Raw genomic sequence first — 23,629 nt, forward strand, 5'->3', positions numbered from 1 at the left:
GGCAGAGGTTGGCCCGAGGTGGTTCTTCAATAGTGCCCCTGTGTCCGCCACCCGCGGCCCGAAGCGGCAGCAGGTGGGGGCGGGGCGGGGGCGGGACGGGGGTGGGGCCTTGACGGAGGCCAGCGCCGCGCCTCCTTCGCGCTCTCCGCAGGCGTGACGTGCTACCTTTTCCCTCTCACGCCGGCTCTGCGCTGGGGTCTCTCCGCTTAGTTACCGCGTCCTAGCGCTGGTCCCGGAAGTGGGCTGCCCACCCCCACCCCCCGCGGTTTCTGCTCCTGGGCGGCGACGGTCGCCACGGTGGCGGCCACTGCTTCTCCTACCACCTCCGCGGCCCTGGGCGCGGTATCAGCGGGCCCTGGGACTATGACGGGCCAGGGACAGTCAGCGTCAGGGTCGTCGGCGTGGAGCACGATATTCCGCCACGTCCGGTACGAGAACCTGGTGGCGGGCGTGAGCGGTGGGGTCCTGTCCAACCTCGCGCTGCACCCGCTCGACCTCGTGAAGATCCGCTTCGCCGGTAAGAGCCCACTCGGACCCTGGGCTCCTTCTCCTTGCTGGTACCCCGAACTGGGTGATAAAGACTCAAAAGTAGGCCTTGCTCTCTCCAGCCCCTTGCGTTCTCTCAGGCGAGCGTTGAAGCAAATGCTGCTTATACTGCCTCACCTGGAACTAGATTTGAGGAAGGGGAGCCTGAGAAAGGGATCTGGGCTGTCCTCGTCCCCGTTCCCCAAGTCTAAGGAATGGACGACGGGGATAGAAAATTCTGAGAAAAGTTCAGATTGGCGTAGGATGGGGGACTCGCCTTCGTATTTGTAAAGTGAGAAAGGGATCGGCACATTTTAGGGTTCAGCCCTCGCATGCGCTAATCATTCACCCTTGGAGGTACTTTGAAATCTTAACGGTAGCCACGTGTTTGGCGGTGGACCTGAGAAAAAGTGCTTGGGGTAGGGCTAATTCTCAGCGGGTGGCTGGAAATGGGTTTAGGATAGGATTCTCTTGAAGACTTGTTTTTTGGTGCTTATAGTGTGGTACAAAATCCCATGAAGGAATAGATAGCTAGAATCCAAATGCTCTTTTTTAAAATTTAGGTTTATTAAGTGCAGTGAGGTAAGTGAAATTTACAAAGTACCGTAGGAGTTAAACTCAACAGTGAATTCTAGAAAAGATAGTTCCAAAGATGGTCTTGATAACTTTACTGGGGAACTATTTTCTGGCATTTGGTTTTCTTACTACTACAAGTTCTGCCTTGAGAATTAGATCTGCAGAAATGGTTCATCTTCAAGAATCAGACTGATTCTATCCACCTTAAATATATTGTTCCCTTAATATTTGTAGATTGCTGTATAGGATACAGAGGCACCTAAACACAGTTCTTATCCTCGAGGGAGTTTCGGTCTAACTGTAGTCTTGAGAGTTAGTCACATAAAAGATAATTCTAAGACAACATAAAACCAAGGGCAAAATCCAAATATCAAAATATGAGTAGAGACAGACTATCAGGAAAATTTTAGATTGCTGATGGCCATATGTATCTGTATCTGTAAGGTTTCATTAGATCTTGAGGTTCCACACAGAAGGCCCCATATTTTGACAGCTGGAAAGGAGACAAGAAGCATTCTACGGAGGAAAATCAGTGAAAATCATGGAATATACTTCCTAGAAGAAAACCCAGAAAGGCATATAATTTCCATGGAGTTTGTAACACATGCACAGCTAAAAATTGTGCTGACAAATAACATTGAGCATCTACTAAGAGCAAGGCAATGAGCTAAGAGTTTTACATGTATTATCTATCTCATTTACTACCCTGAACCACCCTGCGAATTTATTATCTCCACTGTACCAATGAGAATAATAGAAGTTGACCAACTTGCTCAAGTCTCAAGTTTTTAACGGCATGGATGTGGGATTTGAACCCAGGCAGTCTAATTCTAGAACCCTTGGACTCAACCACTCACCATTCTACCTCTAGGAATCTCTAGTATACAGGGACTTGAACATGAAGAAAAGAATTTTGGATTTGGCTGCAGGTACAGGCCTGTATGACTTGGTGTCTCCGATGTTTTTGTCTAGGAGAAGAGGTGACAGTTGAGATGATCATTGAGGAATAGTGTTGGCTTGGTGAGTTTAAGCAGGGCTGTGAAGCAGATTGTGCCTGAAGAAAGGGAATTTTTGGTACCTGAGAAGATGGTAATCTTGATGAAGTGGGGAGAGTTTTAGGAGACCACTGTGGCCAAGGTAATAGGTAAGATGATTGAGACTGGATGGAGGTTAAAATTAAAGATCTAGGATTCAAAGCAGGAGTTTGTAATGATAAAAGTGTGGCCGTGAAATGTGATAGAAAAGGGGGGAAATTTATGAAGATGAGTAACAAATCATAATAGTTGATTGGCCAGCAGCACTAATGATGTGGTTCTTACGCTTTCATAAAGCTTAGGCCCTTATAATGAAATTGTAATTACGTAGTGACAAGGGGTATTAGTTTTGAATGCCCCATTGAACCGAACCTGGAATATTTCAGTGAGTTCAGGTGCAAATTCAAAATTTTGTGTCCAGTGTGGTAGAAAGATTAGCAATCACTTGTGAGAAATGACTGGAAAAACTAGTTTGGCTTCAGGTGGGTGAAGGGCAGGGACAGATGACTTAAGATATTTGAAGAACTGCCATGTGTGAAAGGGATTTATCTTATGGGTTGATCCAAAGACCAGGTAGAGGTTGAGTGGAAATGACAGGTAAGCAGATTGTGACCTGTCCCACGTGGGGGTGCTCAGAAATGAAATTGGTGATATCTGGACGTGGTTCAGGGCTAGAAGACAGAAAATAGAAGATACCCCTGTGTTGAGTGGAAAAGTCGGTCGGATGAGGTGATTGATGAGGACCCTTCTAGCTTTAAGATATAATTTTAAATCATCCAAGAATGATGAGAGAGAGGGGTGCATGGCTGGCTCTGTTGGAGGAGCGAGCAACTCTTGATCTTGGGGTTGTAAGTTCAAGCCCTATGTGGGGAGTAGAGATTACTTAATAAAACTTAAAAAAAGACTGATGAGAGAGAGAGAGCGTGCGTACGTCTCAACGAAAAATGAGGTACAACGGTAATTTTCTAAAATAACTTGAAAGCCCAATAATCCACAAGTTAATCGAGGGATGAAAGTGTAGAATCAAGTAACAAGAATAGCATACAGTCCAGTTTTGTATATATAGTGTAGTATTGCCAGCCCCTGTAGCTTAAATAAACTAATACTTACTGAATGCTTTCTGTGTGCTATACATGGTTTTAAGGGCTGTATATGTATTCATTCATTTAGCCCTTTGTATTTTTCATAGTTAGGTTCTATTGTTTCTCCCATTTTGTGGATGAGTTAGTGCAACTACAGAGTAATCAAGTAAGTGACTCAGAGTCACACAATTAAGTGTTGGAGTGGAAGGGGGCTGCAAAGGAAATTTAGTGGCCAGAGAAGAAAGAAGAAAATCAGGAGAGTGCCGTGTAAAATTGGGCCAAAGAAGAGGGTTTAGGAGGTAGACAGTCTTAAGTGCTGCTAAATAGTTGGTGAGAAAGAGAGGATTCCCCAGATTCACTTCAGGCTCTCTAGAGCTCTTGCAGTAATGGGTGGAGGCCCAAATCACACTGCAATGGACTGGGGCGGTGCAGGGACACAGTTCACACCACCACACCATCGCCCTGCTTTCTAGCCTAATTTCCTACCAGCCCTTCCCTCCATCAGCTGTACACTTTATACCGAATCCCTGATGTTCTCCCAGACAGTGCCAGGCACTGTGATACCTGCACGTATCCACAACAGCTGTTGCGCTTGTTTAGAGACAAATCTTTCTCTCCTTTCCCCAAAGACAAGTTTCTCATCAATCTCAAGGCTCTACGCTAGCATCGTCTCTCTCACACTCGCTGTCACTCTACTGCATCTCCCTCCAGTTCCTTCTATAAAGAACATATTTTTGTTTCTTCTGTAATCCTATAACACTTCATTCACCATAGTGCTCCTAACTGGGCAACATGATTGTTGCTGTTCAGCCTTGAAGATTATGTCTTCCTTGGGGTCAGGGTTTGTATCCTACTTATGTTTAGATTCCCCCTTTGCCTGGCAATAACAAGGAGTCAGTAGTTTTTAAATTTTTGTATAAAGTGACAGGTGTACAAATCAATGTTTTTCAGATTTAAAGATTTGATCCTAACTATATAGTGGAGAGCAGATTATAGCATCAGGGAAGTACAGGGTGTAGAATGTTGTTGCCTGTTACTGAGATACTTAATACCCTACTTCTGTAATTAAGTGACTTGTCAAAACAATAAAGAAATCATTGGTTCATCCCCATGAAAAGCAAAGATGGTGTTTTTGTGGTTTTGTTTTTCACCTCAAGAGAGAAACTGGGTTGTGAACTTATTACTGAAAGGAAAATGGAAAGGTACTTAGAAGAAATTTATCAGGAGTATAAGAGACTTGAAATTCAAGAAAAGCATCAGAAAGATTATGAAATACACAGCAGAATATTTCTTGAGAGACAGTCCCTCTGTTGCTTGTTTTTAAACTTGATATCTTGTATAAACTTCACGACAACCTGTGAGGTAGATCATATTTATTCCCATTTTATAAATGAGGATGCTGAAGCTCAGAAAGATTAAGGTCACGTAGCTAATTAGAGAAATTAGATATCAAACCCAGGTCTTTTGACAAAGCCTCATGTACTTTAATCTCATTTCATGGTGTAACATTGTCAGGTTAATGATGAAAGAAATTGACTTTTCTCCCTTTCCCTGGCAATGGTAAACAGTGATTCTTTGCCAGACTCCATTATGTGGTAGTGTAGTGGCAAAGGGGACAATGAACTGAACATGCTTTTATATGGCCAGAGGACTGTAATTTTTATAAACTTTCTAGAGGGCAGTTTCAGTTTGTATTCATAACCTTTGACCCATATTAATTCCCATTCTAATAGTTAATCCTAAGAAAATAGGGATTTGTATGTTGTACAGAATATTCTCTAGAAACCTTTTAATAATAGCAAAAAAAAAAAATGAGAACAACTTACACGAATCATTGTACAAATGATGGAATATCTATGGGAGGAAAAACCATCACATGATTTTTTTTTTTTTAAGATTTTATTTATTTATTTGAGGGAGAGTGAGAGAGAGCAGAGAGAGGAGAAAGTCAGAGGGAGAAGCAGACTTCCCAGAGCTGGGAGCTGGATGCGGGACTCGATCCCAGGAATCCGGGAACATGACCTGAGCCTAAGGCAGTGGCTTAACCAACTGAGCCACCCATACGCCCCATCCATCACGTGATTTTTGTAAAAAACTTTTGGAAGTCTTTTTTTTTTTTTTTTTTAAGATTTTATTTATTTGAGAGGGAGAGAGAGAGCACAAGCAGGGGCAGTGGCAGGGGGAGGGAGAAGCAGGCTCCCTGCTGAGCAGGGAGCCCCATGTAGAGCTGAATCCCAAAACCCTGGAATCATGACCTGAGCCACCCAGGTGCCCTTGGAAGGCTATTTAATTACAAATAACAAGTCTATAATAACAAAGAAGAATTCTCACAGTATACTCTTGAGTGAAGAAAAAAGCAGTATAAAAAAACTATATGTAGTAAAATTCCAATTTTAAAAAACCTAGATAAATTTAACATTCTTTCATTCCATTTCCCCATAGGAAACAGAAGGCACATTCAAAATAAGAACATTCAAAGGACTGTTTACAAAGATATGAGATTATAGCAAAACCACAACGAATACTGCAGAATTCTGGAGCTAGAAACCTTAAGGGCCAGATGTCAAGGGGAGAAGGTCCTTGAGAGAGGACCACCTTGAGCAGAGCTGCGACTGTCAGTAGAGAAATGCAGCCCGCCTGAGGTCACCCCATAGGAAGGGAAATGAAAGAGTAAACACCTTCCTCCACTCTCTTCCATCCCTCTATCTCTTGTCAGGCCTCCCCACTAGCCCAACTCAACTAGAAACTGGAAGACAAGGTCAGGCTGCCAGGCAGAGCGTGGTAGAGAGGGATGGACCATGGATCTGGAAAAGAAACAATATTCAGGATATAATAATTGAGCAAATCTATCTTGAGAGCCTACAGTGTAGAAAGCACTAAGATAGGAGTAGAAATATGGCAGCGAAATAATAGTAGTCTCTGCCCTCACAGAGCATCTTCCTACTGGGAAGCCAGAATAATTGAACAGTAATGATTGCAGTGAAGAGTGTTTTTATTATGGTAGGGAAAGTATGTTATGCCGTGGGTGCAAAGAGACTTGAGCTCATCTGGGGGATAGGAAAAGTTCACCAAGGGAAATTATTTTTTTTTTATTTTTTTTTTAAATATATTTATTTGTTAGAGAGAGAGTGAGCAAGCACAGGCAGACAGAGTGGTAGGCAGAGGCAGAGGGAGAAGCAGGCACCCCGCCGAGCAAGGAGCCTGATGTGGGACTCGATCCCAGGACGCCGGGATCATGACCTGAGCCACTTAAGGCAGCCACTTAACCAACTGAGCTACCCAGACGTCCCTCACCAAGGGAAATTATTAAGCAGACATTAAAGAGGAATCGAAGTTAGCTGTGTAAAGGAGTTAGGTGACTGAGAAGACAGAGTGTTCATGGCAGACAGAATAGTCTGTGTAAAAGCTTTAAGGTTCAGAGACTAAGAACTGAAAGTTGTTGAACATTCTAGCAATTTGCATCAGATTTTTGTTTGTTTGTTTTTTAGATTTTCTTTATTTATTTGACAGACAAAGATCACAAGTAGGCAGAGAGGCAGACAGAGAGAGGAGGAAGCAGGCTCCCCGCTGACCAGAGAGCCTGATGTGGGGCTCGATCCCAGGACCCTGAGATCATGACCTGAGCTGAAGGCAGAGGCTTAACCCACTGAGCCACCCAGGCGCCCTGCATCAGATGTTTTGAAGAGAAAATAATACAGAGTAAATAGTTCTGAAAAGTAAAGAGGGATATTTTTCTTTATCTAAAAAGTGTTTTCTTCTGAATTTATCTCCTTTCTGTGACAATGTGACGTCTAGGTCTATACATGATTCAGAACTAGAACTTTCCTCTCACCTAATTTTGTGCCTTTACTGCAGTGAGTGATGGATTGGAACTGAGACCAAAATATAAAGGAATCGTGCATTGCTTGACTACCATTTGGAAACTTGATGGACTACGAGGCCTTTACCAAGGAGTAACCCCAAATGTGTGGGGTGCAGGTTTATCCTGGGGACTCTACTTTTTCTTGTGAGTAGATCTGGGAGATTTTACAGTATTAAATAAAAGGAGTTTGTTTTTTCAGTGATTTTTACATTTCTGTCAATGAAGCAAGATGAGTCATTCATCAGTTTCTCTGAATAGGTAGGGTCAGAAAGAGCAAAAGGCTTATTTCCTTCTCTGTCAGCTATTATCAGAAGCATTTGGTCTGGAAGAAAAGTTCTTAATGGGAAGAAGGTGAAGAGTGAGTCGGAGAAAGGCTCTTACACAAGCCACTTCTGTGAGGTGAATTCAGGAAGATGCCTTACCGAAGTCCTTCTGATTCGTAAGGAAGTTGGAAAGCCGAAGAGGACAGGTCTTGGGGTCCTCATAAGAACACGTGCCACGGGAGCTCCCTCTTGGGAACAGAAAGTAAAAGCCAGTGCGTGGCTACAAGAGCTGGAGGCGCATCCCCTCTTGCCTCTCATTTGACCGGCTCCATCATCTTCCTACCTCGTTCATTTCCTTCCTCCTTCACCTGTCAGGTACCGTCACCATGTGAAAGAGCAGTGAAGAAGCCACAGAAAACACCTGGGGCAGGCACACTCAGGTTACTGACTGTGCAAGAGCGTGGGAACAAAGCAGGGCAGTGGAGGAGCACATGCTGCCCTGATACTTGAAACTGAATCCAGGAACGGGGAGGCTTGTCTTTGTTTTAATAGATGACAGTTTTAGAACATCAGTACCCAGTCTATTTGCCTTTTTCTCTTTTGTGTTGCATATTTTAGTTTATCTCCCATAATTTTATGGCAGTCTCCAAACCACAATCTTTTTTGGGTGGGGGGTGGGAGGAAGAGGGAGAATCTTAAGCAGGCTCCCCACCCAGTGCAGAGCCTGGCGTGCAGCTCGATCTTGTGTCCCTGAGATCATGACCTCAGCCAAAATCAAGTCAGACGCTTAACTGACTGAGCCACCCAGGCGCACCCCCCAACCACAATCTTAAAATATTTTTAAGTGAATGCAGAACAAATTCAACCTTAATATTGTTTAAAAATGTATTTTTCTTCTTTTTTAGTTCACACTTAGATGGGTGAAACTATAGGTATGAAATTTATTAGGAATTTTGAGTTGTGTACGTTCTCTAAATAGAGTTTCTAAGGACATGGCTTATGAATGTAAGGTTTAGGTGATGAGAATTTCTTATAAAAGTATATTTGTTTCATGTTAGAATAGAAATGGTAAAGTTTGGATTTATGTAGCTGAGCTCCTCTTCCAAGAGGAAAATGGAAATTGGAGTTAGAATAGACTGATCTGACTCCTCTGCTGAGAAACATTGAGTTGCTCTCGATTTTCTGCCAGATAAAGCCCAGATGTCAGTCTGCCACTCAAGTGTGGCTCCGTTTCCGTGTCTTCCCCCACGGCCTTTATTATAACCTTTGCTCATGCTCATCAGTTTCCCCATTGAAGCTGCACCTGTCTCCACACCCCACCAGTGCCACCTACACAAGCCTTCTGTGATCTCAGCCATAGTTTCTCAATCTCTTATGACACCATCTGTGATGTCTTTGTTAGATTACTTGTGTGCTGCTTGTGGTCCTTGTTAATCCACTAGAAAGGACCCACCCAGTGTTTTATCTAGCAGAATTGCCAACCACAGTACCTGAACGCTATGTGTTCAGCATTTCTTTGTTAGGGGCCCCCTTTTGTCCTTCTGCCTTGTCTGTCCCATTGCTGCGCCACAGCTACAGCCCCTCCCCCCCCCCACTTTCCCATTGTTGCTATTCATTGATGAGTATGTGATTAAAATATTTTGCGTATGTAGTGGTAGCCATATTCATTTTGGGGGAGGGATGATTAACTCTTGGAGTAAACCACTTCCAGCAAATCCATTCTTGAAACTTTCTTTTTTGCCATATGCATTGACTTTTACTTGTGGGGTATTGCTGTTAAGTTACACACATTTTAAACAGACCTTACTGTTTTAGGACACCAATTCAAATATTTATCAAACTGCTAATGTTTAATTCTTTTAGTTACAATGCCATCAAATCATACAAGACAGAAGGAAGAGTGGAACGTTTAGAGGCGACAGAATACCTCGTCTCAGCCGCTGAAGCTGGTAAGGCAGAGTGGGAAATGTAAAATAGCAACTTCCAACTTGATTTTCATTTTTGTTTTTTGTTTTATTTGCTTTTCCCCCCCATTGAACAATACAGTTGAAGTATGCTTTTGTAACCAGTTATCACATAGAATTTCTTAGAAAGCAGCTACTCTTATTCATTACTCTGGACAGATTTCAAGAATTTTAGTTATCACAAAGAAGTAAAATTTAGAAAATGTATGAATTCTTGATAGTTTGAGATGATTTGGTATGGTGTTTTCTTCAATTAAAGTATAATTTCAGTTTTCAAATTAGTTTAGTAGCCTTGTTAATTGCCTCATGTTTGTGTAATATTCCAAAGAGAAGAGCAGAGCAGGACCCATAAATCTTTATTATAACTCTTATACTTTGTTTACTGATAGTTCTTGTCTTAAAAAGCCTACTCATTTTTTAATACCTAGCAGCTAGCACAGACCTGAATCACAGTGGGACTTTATAAATGTTTGTTGAATAAAGGACTACTTAGGAGACTCAGCAAATGAGAAAATTAACCAGATGAAATTTTTTATATACAAAATTGTCACTTTCTGTCATGAATGTAAAGTATTATGTAGTTCTTTAAGTTTGGAGATGCATTGGCTACTTTGAATGGATTTGAGAAGGATTGTGGTAAAGTTGGGGTAGATATATATATGTACATGTGGAAAATACTGAGGTGTTGGATTCCGGATCCTTTTCCCCTAATCTTTAACCCCTCTGGGTTGTACTATGTCCTCCTAAATATTTATACCTCCTTACCAGCATCCACTTCCTAGGACCCCCATCTGTCCCTACACAAGCCATACTGCTCAGGAGCCAGGACGTCCTGGCTGTCCTCACACCTCAAAGGGAAGGTGTTTCCCATTTCCATCTCCTTTTTAATTTACCTCCCACTAACCGAGTGAGGAACTTTTTTTTGGCCGCCCAAAACTATGGCTACCCTTTAACCCTCAGACTTCCTCAGTGAATACATCTTACTGTTGCGGGTACAACCCCCGGGCAACCCCATTATTTATATTAATGAAGTGTTCTTAATCTGGATTGTCGGAAGTGACAACCTGTATGCTGAGTAATCTTATTTAAATTTGGTTTTAGGAGCCATGACCCTCTGCATTACAAACCCATTATGGGTAACAAAAACTCGCCTTATGTTACAGTACAATGGTGTTGTTAACTCCTCACAGCGACAATATAAAGGAATGTTTGATACACTTCTGAAAATATATAAGTATGAAGGTGTGCGTGGATTATATAAGGTAAAGAATTATCAATATATTTTGAAAAACTGACCATTGTAACTTCCCCTGACTCTCTTGTCAGAGTTCTGAATGACCTGTAGTCAGTCCTAAAAAGAAGCCCGACTGAGGCAAGAAGCAATTTAATGAAAACCGAAGTCCTAGTGTATAATATGGAAATTGTGCTTTTATCTGTTTATCCTCATTACTATAAGGTACATCATGATGCTAGCAGGTATGAGAAGGCCTGTCTAGAATTTTGTACAGTAACCATTTCTCTGAGTCACACGTTGAGGTCACCCACTTCTTACTCCCATCCCTAGAAACTATATCCTTTGGGAACTGGCTTAATTTTTGTTTTTTATTGGTTTTCTTTTTTTCTGTTTTTGTTTTTTTTTTAATTGTTCCCATTTAGGGATTTATTCCTGGGCTGTTTGGAACATCACATGGTGCCCTTCAGTTCATGGCATATGAATTGTTGAAGTTGAAGTACAACCAGCATATCAACAGGTTACCAGAGGCCCAGCTGGTAAGATGGTTCTTCAAAAAACAAACACGAAAACAATGGATCTCATTCATATTTATGGGCATTTAATAGATGGAGATTTTGTCCACGTTTACTCTGATAATATTGCTATGATGATGACTGCCACTAATTTAATGTACAATTAAATATAGGCCAATGACACATATGTTAAAAATAGAACCCCTTATTTGTACAGTGCTTGTGTTAAGAGGGGAAACCATGTTTTTCATTTACAGTTCATTTAAAGATTTTCCTGTATAATGTTTACTTCTGTATTTTTAAAGGACTCCTGCCTAAAGAAAAATTAATGTCTTCTGTTGTCATTTTAGAGCACAATAGAGTATATATCTGTTGCCGCACTCTCCAAGATATTTGCTGTAGCAGCCACATACCCGTACCAGGTCGTGAGAGCCCGTCTTCAGGATCAGCACATGTTTTACAAGGGCGTGCTGGACGTGATCACAAAGACGTGGAGGTGAGAGCATGCAGCGTATCAGAACGGCTCTCAGGAGGGGCCCTGCATGCCTCAAACTGACCAGTTGCTGTTAGTCGGATAGCAAAGGCCAGTGTGCTATGCTGAAAACATGGCCAGTGGCCCCTGCTTTTCCATTTCCCATTGATTACCTATAGAACCACAGACTTAATCTCTGAGCCTTGATTCCTTCTTTTATAACATTAGAAAATCTAGGCTGACAGTGTTGTTCTAAAAATCAAATGAGATTGGGGCTCCCGGGTGGCTTGGTTGGTTTAGTGTCCGACTCTTGATTTTGGCTTAGGTGATGATCTCAGGGTCATGAGATCGAGCCCTGTCTCAGGTGCTGCACTGGGTGTGGAACCTACTCGCAATTCTCTCTCTTCCTCTCTCTCCTCCCCATCCCCTGCCCCTGCTCGCAAAAAATTCTGTGCTTCAGCAAATTGATATACTAAAATTTAGGTGTCTTAAGATAGTTGAATGGCATTGAATATAGGAAGTCATAAAAACCCTAGTTTAATATAATTAAACTGCTGCTTGCACAATAACTTGCAAACACTTGTCTCCATGTATAGAAGAGATGCTCACTCTTCAGCCTGTGGATAAACTGTTACAGATAGACATCCCCATATTTTTCTGTAATTCTGGAAGGATTCTAGAGCAGAATATTTTGGATGTTTACATTGAGTTCAGTAAATATTTATTGAGAATGCAAGTGACGTGTTCCAAGGCCATATTCCCATTCCAGGCATTAAGGAAATAAAGTTTTATTTTTGTATGTGCTAGATTTACTGTCGCCTGGCATTTATATAAGCTGTAAGATTTTTGATGCCTCCTTTAGTTAATCAGTTAATGTTCCTGCATGCTTGTACATTTAGAGACATTTGAAAGATGGTTGTCATTACAGCACTTTTCAGTTTTAGAGTGCCTCTGCCCTCTCTTCTGAGTCACTCACAGAAGGAATGGAAGCCCCTACAAATGGCTCGTAGACTGCACTACTTCAGCATGTTAAGAACATGGACTTGAATCACAGGGAGGCTTGAATGCTCGTTCCATGCCCTATGCTAATGAAACTTTTGTATCTTCAAGCTAGCTATGTAGGAAATTAAGCATGTATCTATTTTTTCCCTTTAAAGGAAAGAAGGCGTTGGTGGATTTTACAAAGGAATTGCCCCCAATTTGATTAGAGTGACTCCAGCCTGCTGTATTACTTTTGTGGTATATGAGAATGTCTCACATTTTCTACTTGACCTTAGAGAAAATAAAAAGTAAGCTAGAAGAAGATAATTTCAGTACATCTGCTTAAGGGAGCAACTGTTCCTTTGTGTTTGAGATATAAACCTCGGGAGAAGACTGCACAGCAACATGGGTCACATGGGAATCAGTCTATAATCATTAGAAGTCAAAGAACTGCTAAGATTTTGCAATGTTTTTCTGCTTTTTGCCTTCCCCACTTGTATGGGACTTGGCTACCTCGGCCAGAAATGGCTCCCATCGACACAATAGTAAAACTGACATCAAGCGGAGAGTTTCACAAATTTCTGTATTTCACTGTTCACGTAGAAGCTGATTATAGCATTTGCTAAATGGATTAGATGAATGTGCTTCTTTTTCTGAACTCATTTGCCTGGGTTGGCTTTAAAATCAGTCTCTGTGCAATAGCAAGAAAATGGCTTCTGAAAAGAATTATTATGGCTGTTTCAAGGGTAAATTGAACTTGAAGGATTTTGCTGGGAAAAGTACTGCTTAAATCCAGACCATTTTTGAATTGGGAAATTTTGGTAAGGAAAAAAAAAAAACACTGTTAAGTGTGTTTTCATTTTAATTCCATTGGAATGTGCTAACTAGGAAAATTTGAGAAGTTACACACTTCTCTTCATTTGAGAAATGTCTGATATTTGTTGTCATTAATTTTTTTTCTCCAGGGGCTCTGTAATTGTGGATCCAGTTACATTTTTTGACATAGGTACTTAGTGTCTTGTAAAGTTATAAAATCTGAATTAGGATTCAGCTGGGTTAGCATATTTGGCTGTAAATCACTGATTGATTGGCTGTAGGTGACTAATAGATCACTTCATACAGACACGAGAATGATTGGAATATGTTTTTGAGAAACTGTGTGGAAATGAGAAACTAACTTTCTACTTCAGCTCTCTGACATATGGGTTCGGATCCCAAATAAATGATTAATCTTCATTGGTTGTTCACATTCAGGTTTAAATACAAATTACATTGATGGCCATTATTGATTTTACTTTTATGAGCCATTGCAATATCTATAAAAGCCTGCCCCCAAAGGATGCCAGAATATTATTTTTATTTATCCTAAACCTTTATGAATGCTGTTGCACTTCCATCTATTTGTTGTAAATAAAACTGTGGTTTTCAAAGCCATATTTAAATCGGTCTTTGAAAACGGGTCTATTTTTTATATTTTGAAAATGGCATTGTTTTAAAAATACAGAATAGTAAGTATCTAATTGTATTTACTCTAACCTCTTGTAACATGCACAGAATACTTTATAAATTAAATGTGATGTATTTTTTCATACTTCTGGATTTACTATAATTCATATGAAATCCCGATATTTGTCTCTACATGGAAGACTGGCTATAGTTACTGTTTGGAGTTTTGGAGGTAGTGCCATTCTTTGAATGCCTCCTGTGTACCCCCATATTACTAAAACATAATTCCTGTCTTCTAAGAGCATACAAACTTACAGAAAAAATAAATAAGCATTAAGTAACTAACAGTTCTAGGCTAACAGACAAGAAGATTTCTACAAAGCTCTGTAAGAGTTCTGAGAAAAGAGAACTCATTCCACTCTTTCAACAACGATTGTTACTAAGTTCTTGCTCTGTGCCAGCCGTGGAGATAGAACAGGAAATAAGCCAGACAACATTCCTGCCCTCAGGGGATTTTCATTTTAGTGGGAGTGTCAGAGAACATAAATTATGCATAATACAATCTCAGATATATTAAATGCTATAAATAGAACTAGAGCAGAGTTGGAAATTGTGCTGCTATCTTAGGATGGTTAGGGTCAGGAAAGACCTCTTTGAAGAGAGAATATTTGAAACATTTTGAAAGAAAGGAGGAAGCAAGCTACAACGAGATAAGGAATTCTAGGATGGATAGACAGATTCTAGGCAGAGAAAATATGAAATACAAAGGCCCTGAGGCAGGAATTAATTTACCCGAAGGGAATGCGTTAAGGATAGGGTGACCAGGGAGGAGGAGGCTGGAGAAATGGCCCTTAAAGTATGGAAGGAAAGAGTGCAGGATTGGCTTCAAATTTCAGCCTTCCCATTTGCTGGTTGGCCTCAGGCCAATCAAGTTTTCTCATTTGTAAAATGTGTCTTAGATTTGTTCCTTTGTGGATGACGGTGATATGAGGATGCTTGGGCAAGTGATCATTGAGGGAATGCTCTTAGGATCATAGGTAATGGAGTGAAGAAAACAGGGGAAGAAGTAGTTTCAGAAGTTCACCTTCAGCCTGACCCTACAGGACACTGCAGTATGAATTGGACCACAGAGATTATTATCCTGCCCTGAGGTGAGAGGCTGTGCTATTGTGTTCTCACAACAGGCAGTCATTCACTACCTGTCACGGTGAGAGGAGTGGAGGCTAGGTCCCTCTCTGAGGGAGAAGTCCTCCAAATAAGGTGGAGATGACAGCTGTTAGCAGCTGGGGATACGGGTGCACCAGCCCTGTAAAAAGGGATTTGGTGGGTCATCAACACAGCATCTGCAAATGAGGATATTAAAAGTAGGTAGCTCAAAGGATTATTGATCAGATTAAATGGATCAACCCATGTAAAGTGCTTAGCATTTTAGAAACATTAGCATGGACCAGCTCTTATAGGCCATGGTCAGGGGTTTAGATTGGGGGAGAGATCATTCTGGCAATGGTATGAGGAAACAATTAGGAGATAAGAAACAGGGTTACTAGTTAGGAAGCTTTCACAGACACCCAGTGAAGAGCTTGATGGAGTTGGAGATAGTTTATAGCTTGGTGGGAACTAGAGCAGGGTTCGTGGAAGAGAAAACTTGAAGCTTGGCCTTGATGGTAGAAATTTCAAAGGGAACCACGAAAAAAAAAAAAACACAGGTGAACATGTCTTGAGCAGTGGGTTGTCAATGTAGTAAAAAAGGGAAGAAATAGAAGAGAAAGCTGAAAGACCAGGACGAGGACGTGAGAACTCCTGAGTCTTACTAAATGTGTTTGGGTTTTATTTGATGAGTAAAAGAGAAGTGAGAGTCATTAACAGAAGAGAGAGACACAGTTACATCGTAAGGGTGACAGAAGACAATCAGATAAGAGGAGCAAACTCAAAGGGAAGGGGTTATCAACCATGTAAATATTTCAGTAAGGTGAAGGTGAATGTCGCTGATAACTTTAAGCAGATTCAAATTATAGAGGCTGAAGACAGATTGCAAGCAGTTAAGCAGGTGGGGCAAAGAGCAAGTATTCATTTCACTCGAGGCTCTTCTTTCTTGGATTTCAGCAGATAAAGGAAAGGTAGAGCGGGAACTTACCTTAAAAAAAGTTCTGGGAGCCTAGGAGGGGGTGCGAGCCGGAAGATTGAGGCCAAAACAAAACTTGGAGCTCAGCATCGGAGAATGAACACGTGGTAGAATGGGAACCAAGACAATGTTGGCTGCCATGCCTTGTGAAAAGGAGGTTGTTATATGTTTTCAGTGTGTGCTTTTGTAGCGTGGCCATTTTAGAAAGTCGTGTTATTTAAAGCCATAGAAAAGGGTTATCAACTGAAAAGTGTGTTTGAGTTTGGGAGTCATCAGAGCAAGGTCTGTCTGTAGAATGGACACCTTACTGAACACAGAATCCTCCAGGCAGAGTGTTGTTACGTTAATAGCAAGGCCTCTTTAGTGATTGTAAAATTGCAGAAATAAAATACCATGAAATGATTTAACTATTTTTCTGAAAATACATTCTTTAACATCAGAAAATAGGTGAAGTTTTGGGTTACTCTGGCTGAGGTCTTAAATGTCTTTCCAAGTGAGTGAATAAGAAATACACTGCAAGGGGCGCCTGGGTGGCTCAGTGGTTAAAGCCGCTGCCTTGGGCTCAGGTCATGATCCCAGCGTCCTGGGATCGAGCCCCGCATCGGGCTCTCTGCTCAGCAGGGAGCCTGCTTCCTCCCTTCTCTCTCTGCCTGCCTCTCTGCCTACTTGTGATCTGTCTGTCAAATAAATAAATAAAATCTTAAAAAAAAAAAAAAAAAAAAAAGAAATACACTGCAAATATCTCTAGTCAATACCCTGTTACCGGCTGCTTGCTGTCTGTTCCCTTTTGAGATTAGTAGCTGGAATTTCTTTTCAGAACCTCTCTCCTCCCTCCATTCTCACCTTTGTGGTTTAGATGGAATTGGCCTCACCTGCGTGGGGGGGTTTGATGCTGAGTAGCAGAGCCAATCTAAATGGGCCATCTCTGTTCACAATGAATGTTTGGAATTGACACAGTTGCCTAAGCTGGCCCAGTTGGGGTGACTCTTAAAAAGACTTTTCTTTTTTTTCTGTGTGTCCTGACATAGATTCTTCCTTTCCTGTTTCACCAACTAGGATTTGTACCCTAATTCACAAAGCCCCTCAAAGCCAATTCAAGATTATGAATTGGAGCGGGGGAGTTTGGAGTCAAAATGAAATCAAAACCAAGGAAATGACAAGAAAAAAAATGGAAAGAAACGGGGTCCTAAATCATGTCATATGAGATTCTGGATCAATTCTGACCCCCAGCTGCATGTACCTCTATAGTTTTCAACTGAGTGAACCAATAACTTTCTTTATTAAGCACACTCAGTTGGGTCTTTCTATTACTCCCTGGGACTGGAAGCTTCCCAGATGACTCAGAATCTGTGGTACAGACCCTAAAGTCTCTGTGTCATTTTCCCATCAACTGTCATGATGCTGACCTCTTAGTTTCTATGGAAACTGATGTTTCTTTTAGGAAAAAGGAGCACTTCGTGACCCTTCCATAGGTTGTATAGGTTTTTGAAATGTTTTTACCTTAATTGAAAAAATAAGCTATTTAATATTTATAAAGAATTAAAGAGGTAATTTAACTCACCATGAAAAGCAGGAAAGAGGAAGACTGACCAGCAGACATAGAAAAATAACTAAAATCTGCTATGGGAGAAGGTCCAACTGTACAAGTGTTGGATGATTTGAAGTCTCCAATGCATTTTCTGACATCAAATATTACAAAATTGTGGGTTTATATTAAATTTCAGTATATATCGTGATGTCAGGCATGTTCTACTCAAGGCTAGAAAGTGATAAAACCAGTTCACACACAACATGTCAAAAAACAACAAGAAGCTTTTGTTAAGTGATTCACATTAACCTCTTTCTCACCCAGGCTTAAAATGATTTCATAATTAGGGGGTGCCCAGGTGGCTCAGTCGGGTGAGCATCTGACTCTTGATTTCAGCTCAGGTCATGATCTCAGGTCCTGGGACTGAGCCAGCAGCAGGCTCCTGGTCCAGTGAGGAGTCTGCTTGTCTCCTTCTGCCCCTCCCCCTACTTGCGAGCACTCTCTCTCTCAAATAAATAAATCCTTAAAAAAAAAACTAATTCATAAATTGACAAGGTAAGTGAAGCATGATAGGATAATATTATCCTTAGCAGTAGTAAGGCTGAAGTTAGAGAAATGAGGCTTGTATCTGTGTAAAAGAAGTTTCGCTTACATAAAACCTCAGAGTCATTCACACCTATGCTTCCAGCCCCAGAGAGCACTGGACCAAGACTCTTAAGAGCCTGTCCTTGTAAAACACAGCAAGAAGGGGGCGTCTGGGTGGCTCAGTCGATTGGATGCTTGCTTCTGCTCAGGTCATGCTCCCAGAGTCCCAGAACCGAGCCCCATGTCAGGCTCCCTGCTTGGAGTCTACTTTTCCCTCTCCCGCTGCTCCTTCTCTCTCTCTCTCTGACTCACTCTCATTCTCACATAAATCGTAAAAAAACAAAACATAACAGCAAGGGGTTATGGGACTGAACTCATGCTGTGAGCAGCTTGTTCCCAAAGAGAAGAGAAAACACTACTCATGGTCACTTCCTTGTCCCCAACTCCGATCAACTAATTACCTTCTTACCAATCTAAACCCAATCAGGAGACAGAACACACAGCAAGTATAACCAAGAGAAGTTTAAGGAATTGCTAAGCTATGATAAACATATTACGGGAACTCTAAACAGTGTCCTAAAGTTGAAAAAGAGGAGACAAGGAAGGACAAGCTTGGAAGAGGGTCCCCCTTTGAAATTCAGACCTCTTGAAGAAGATGCCATCGCAGACCACCAAATGATGAGAAAGTCTGCTGGGTTTACTGAGCCAGAGCTGGTTTAGCATTATATGATAAACAGGAAAAGATCCCTTAGGACACAAGCCAAGTCTAGTTGAGCAGGTTGCCCAGGGAGTTGGGACATTTTTGCAGGTCCGAAACCAGGGCAGATGTCCATGTTGGAAAGGCTTCAGAAACAACTGTAGGGCACAAGCAAGCCGAGACTTGTGGGTGGGCATGCTGGAGAATCAGGGGCACTGCCTCAGCAGAAGCCAGGAGTATGGGGTGCCCTCAACTGCAGGGGCTGGGGCTACAGCCCAGCCCTTGCTAAAGGACTGTGCATTCTGGGTGTGCAAGGAGCAGAGTACCACCAGACACAGACACACACCACTGAGAGGAGCAAGAAAAAGCACCTTTCAGCACACTGAAACCCAGGAAGACAAGCTTCTTTCTTCTGCAGTGCCCCTCCAGTACTCTCTTCATAGGATCCCTCTAGAGGAGTCTTAAAGAGTCCCGCTCATTATCACAGTGTAGGTACTGAAGAATGAATTTAGAGCTCAGACGCAATAAATTGATGAGTAGTTTGACCCTTTGGAGTACTTAGTTTCATTTGCAACCTTCTACACACATTCCAATTCCTGCACAAGGACGAAGCAACTAACTCTGTATTTTAGCCCTAGCATGATACAGCTCTCCCGATAGTGCCTGCCCTTCCCCCACACGAGAAAACACAAAAGCCCAACGATCATTGAATCCATTGCTGGCTATATTTACTCCTCAAATTCAGTCATGGTCCCAATGAATATTTTGTTAACTAAAGACTACATTGTAAAGTTGACCTCCACCAACTTTTATACAAGATAAAAATGGGAAGGAGAGAAAGGAAGAAAACGGTTAGCATGTATAAACAGGCATGTAACAAAGAGAAAATATCCAAAGCTACCACAGTCCTGACTTCTGTCCTTGTTCACAAGGTCACAGTTGATAGCTATAGCTTCCACCTTTAACTACCCATTCCACATGTTCCTTGCCCACAGACAGATTTTATAGCTCTGTGTTCTTTACCTGGTGAAGTAGATCCAAATCCTCCTTTCTGAAAGTTCTGGATGCTCCATCACTCTGCTTTTTCGGGTTTTCCATTCATCTTTGACACTGAAGTACTAAAAAGAACTTCAGAGAATCTTCTGGGTTCCAAGCATAGTCCTCCTTGCTTTCACCATAGTAGCAACTAATTTCCCTTGATAATTGGGATCCACCGTTAAAGCCGATAGATTAACTCCCATTTTTCACCTGTTGGTTCGGTGGTATAAAGAGTGCAAAATGGCCAGCTGGCAGTCTGTGGTAGGTAGGCTTCTAATGTGGACTCCCATGAACCCTGCCTCCGATGTAAACAACCTATTTCTAGTGGAGCATTCTTAGGACCTGGCAATAGAGTTGGGTATCGATTCCAGGATTATATTATATGGCAGAAAAAATTCTGCAGATGTAATTAGGATCCCTAATCAGTTGGCTATAATCCAAAAGGAGATGAACTTGGGGAAGCCCAACCAACCCAGTCATGCAAGCCCTATAAGCAGAAGAGTTCTCTTGCTGGTCTGGAAGAAAAACAGCATGTTGTAAGAGGAGGTGCCACATAGATAGCACCTGGGAGCGACCTCTAAGAGGTAAAAGCAGTCCTCAGCTGACAACAAGAAAACAAGGTTTTTAACAACACAGCTGCAAGGAATTGGGTTCTTCAAACAAACACGTGAGCTGAGAAGAGAATCGTGAGTGTCAGATGAGATAACTGAGCCAATACTTTGATTTCAGTCTGGTGACTCCATGAGCAGAAGACTCATGTACCTAGACCCTTGGCCCACAGAAACCATGAGATAAATAAATTTGTGTTGTCTAAATCTACTAAATTAGTTATGCAGTCAACAGAAAGCTAGTACAGAAAACTAGGTCTCCCCTTCCAATTCAGTGGAACTATTTTTGTCTCCCCTGGTGGAAGCATTCCCTTCTTGGATACCAAGATCTCCAAACCAGCCGTTCAAAGGTGCCAGGACAGAAAGCAAAAAGTCTGCAAAATTCTACCAAAAAAGCAAAATGGTATAATAGTGAGAGAAGCCACTCTCACTTCCACTGCTTGTATTCTGGTTACAGGAGAGATGACAGCTTATGATTTCTGATCCAAGCACACACTGCATCCTATAAGACAAAACCCATTTTTCTAGGATGTTGTCTACCAACTGGTACCATAATGAGTCCTCAGTAAGCCATTTCACCTTTCCTCTAGACTAGCCACTCTCAAATGATGGGGTATGTAGTAAGACCAGTTAATTCCATGGGGTGAGCCCCATTGCTGCACTTCTCTGTTGTAAAATGAAGTTTCTGGATCTGAAACAGTGCCTGGTAGAATTCCAGGACAGTGGAGTCCATGCATGGGAGTGCTGGAAGAAGTATTACTGGCACAGGGGGCCAATCAATATCCAGAATATATGTCTATTTCCATGAGAATGAATCTCTGCCCCTCCACGGTAGAAGAGGTCCCCTAGGTGTCTGGCTTGTCCTCTCAGGGAATGGTGCCAATGTTACATGTTCAGTGCTGGTGTCTACTCAGCAGTACACTAGCCCAGCCAGCCTTTTAGGGGAAACTCCATGTTGTTGAAGAGCCTCCATCCTTGCCGCCAGGGCCTCTTTGTTCATGGCTCCACTGAACTAGCCCTGGCGTGGCTGGGGAAAGGAGCTGACATCAACAGTGTGATATTCTGTCCATCTCACTAAGAGCCTGCTCTGCAGTGGATGTTCTTTGGTAGGCATTCACGTGGGACCCAGATATCTTCACAGTCTGTGCCGATTTAAAGAGGTCTGAACTAATGTTCTTGTCCCCAGCCAACATGTCCTTAATCCCAGTCCCATTTCTCAAAATTTTTACCCATCTTGGTTTACCCATCTTGGTTCTCTTTTCAACATTATTTCATCCAGCCTCCTTTTCACCCACTTTTCCTTTCCAGATTATTCTGAACCAAATCCCAGACATCATATCGCTTTACCTTAAGTATTGCAGTACCTCTAAAAGATAAACATTATTCAAAAATAACCACAATATGGGGTGCCTGCTTGGCTCAGTTAGTGGAGCATATGACTCTTGATCCCGGGTTTGTGAATTTGAGCCCCATGTTAGGTGTAGAGATTACTTAAAAATAAAATCTCTTTTAAAAATATTTCATTTATTTGAGATAGCGAATGAGAAAGAGAGAGAGAGAGAGACAGCATGAGTGGGGAAGGGGGACAGAGGGAGAAGGTGAAGCAGGCTTCCCGCTGAGCAGGGAGCCCTATGTGGGGTTTGATTTTAGGACCCCAGGATTATGACCTGAGCCAAAGACAGATGCTTAACCCACTGAGCCACCCAGGTACCCCTTAAAAATAAAATCTTAAAAAAAAAACAAACTTGAGGCGCCTGGGTGTCTCAGTGGGTTAAGCCTCTGCCTTCGGCTCAGGTCATGATCTCAGGTCCTAGGATCAAGCCCCACATCAGGCTCTCTGCTCCATGGGGTCTGCTTCCCCCTCTCTCTCTACCTGCCTCTCTGCCTACTTGTGGTCTCTGTCAAATAAGTAAATAAAATATTAAAAAAAAAACTAGTCCAAAAAATAACAATACCATTATTGTATCTAAAAAGTAATTATTTGATATCAAATATCCAGTTAATGTCCAAATGTCCTAAACTACCTCAAGCATCCATATAAAGTTCAAATATTGAGATGGTTTGACACAATAGTAAATCTCTTGTCATCCATGTTTTTTTCATTCTCTTGTTTTGCAATTTTTTGTTGTTGTTGAAGAAACCAAGGTGTCTTTCAAGTTTCCACAGTCAAGATTTGCTGATTATGGTTCTGTCATGTCAATTAACACGTTCTTCTATCCCCTATATTTCCTAAAATATAAGAGTTAAATCTGGAAGCTCTATGAAATCCAAGTTTGATTGTTTCTTGGCAAAACTACTTCTTGGGTGGTGTTACATACTTTCATTAAGAGGTACATAGTCTCTTCCCTCCCTTTTTGGAAAGTAATCAGTCATTGACAGTCATTGCTAGATCCCTTAATTTGTGAGGGGTTGAAAATTTGATATTCTAATTCCAGCACTCCTCATTTGTTATCTATACCAATACACACTACAAAGTACACACACACTTCCATAAGGAGAAATTTCCCTTCATCCAAAATATGGTCACCCAGAAATATGGTTCATATTGAGAAAGCAGAAAAAATGCTTGTTTTTTTTTCTATTTACCAATTTTGAAAGTAACAGGTTGGTTTGCTGGCACCCTCCAGGTTGACCGATGAATTTTATGTCAATGTCATTATGAACTCCTACATTAAAACATATTTGATGTGTTACAAACCATTGCAGTTATTATCTTTACTGATGCTTACATTGTACGGTCTTTGCCAAAGGGAACCAATTCAAGTTGGCTCTTGGATCCTTTTCGGTTATCTTTCATAGCTGCCTTGTTTTCCAGTATGCCAAGACGTTCCAGACTCACACTGTACGTTTCCTGTCCCGGAGCTGAAATCACGTCTTTCTTCAAGGAGGCTTACTTAGTTCCTTTTAGAAGGAAATGGAGGGGCGCCTGGGTGGCTTACTGGGTTAAGCCTCTGCCTTCGGCTCTGGTCATGATCCCAGGGTCCTGGGATCAAGCCCCGCATCGGGCTCTCTGCTCGGCGGGGAGCCTGCTTCCCTTCCTCTCTCTGCCTGCCTCTCTCCCTACTTGTGATCTCTGTCTGCCAAATAAATAAATAAAATA

At 41.7% G+C, this 23,629-nt stretch overlaps 1 protein-coding gene across 1 annotated transcript; it reads left to right on the forward strand.

The window, feature by feature from the left end:
- The first annotated feature begins 136 nt into the window (after positions 1–136).
- SLC25A32 (solute carrier family 25 member 32) lies at positions 137–12,832 on the forward strand. The gene is made up of 7 exons (XM_080800977.1): positions 137–517; positions 7,073–7,223; positions 9,206–9,291; positions 10,408–10,568; positions 10,963–11,076; positions 11,403–11,548; positions 12,682–12,832. Exons 1-7 carry the CDS (start codon positions 364–366, stop codon positions 12,815–12,817), a joined length of 948 nt encoding a protein of 315 aa, XP_080657103.1. The 5' UTR covers positions 137–363; the 3' UTR covers positions 12,818–12,832.
- Positions 12,833–23,629: the final 10,797 nt, after the last annotated feature.

This window comes from Martes martes, assembly GCF_963455335.1.
Source record: "Martes martes genome assembly, chromosome: 4".
Lineage (NCBI taxonomy): Eukaryota > Metazoa > Chordata > Mammalia > Carnivora > Mustelidae > Martes > Martes martes.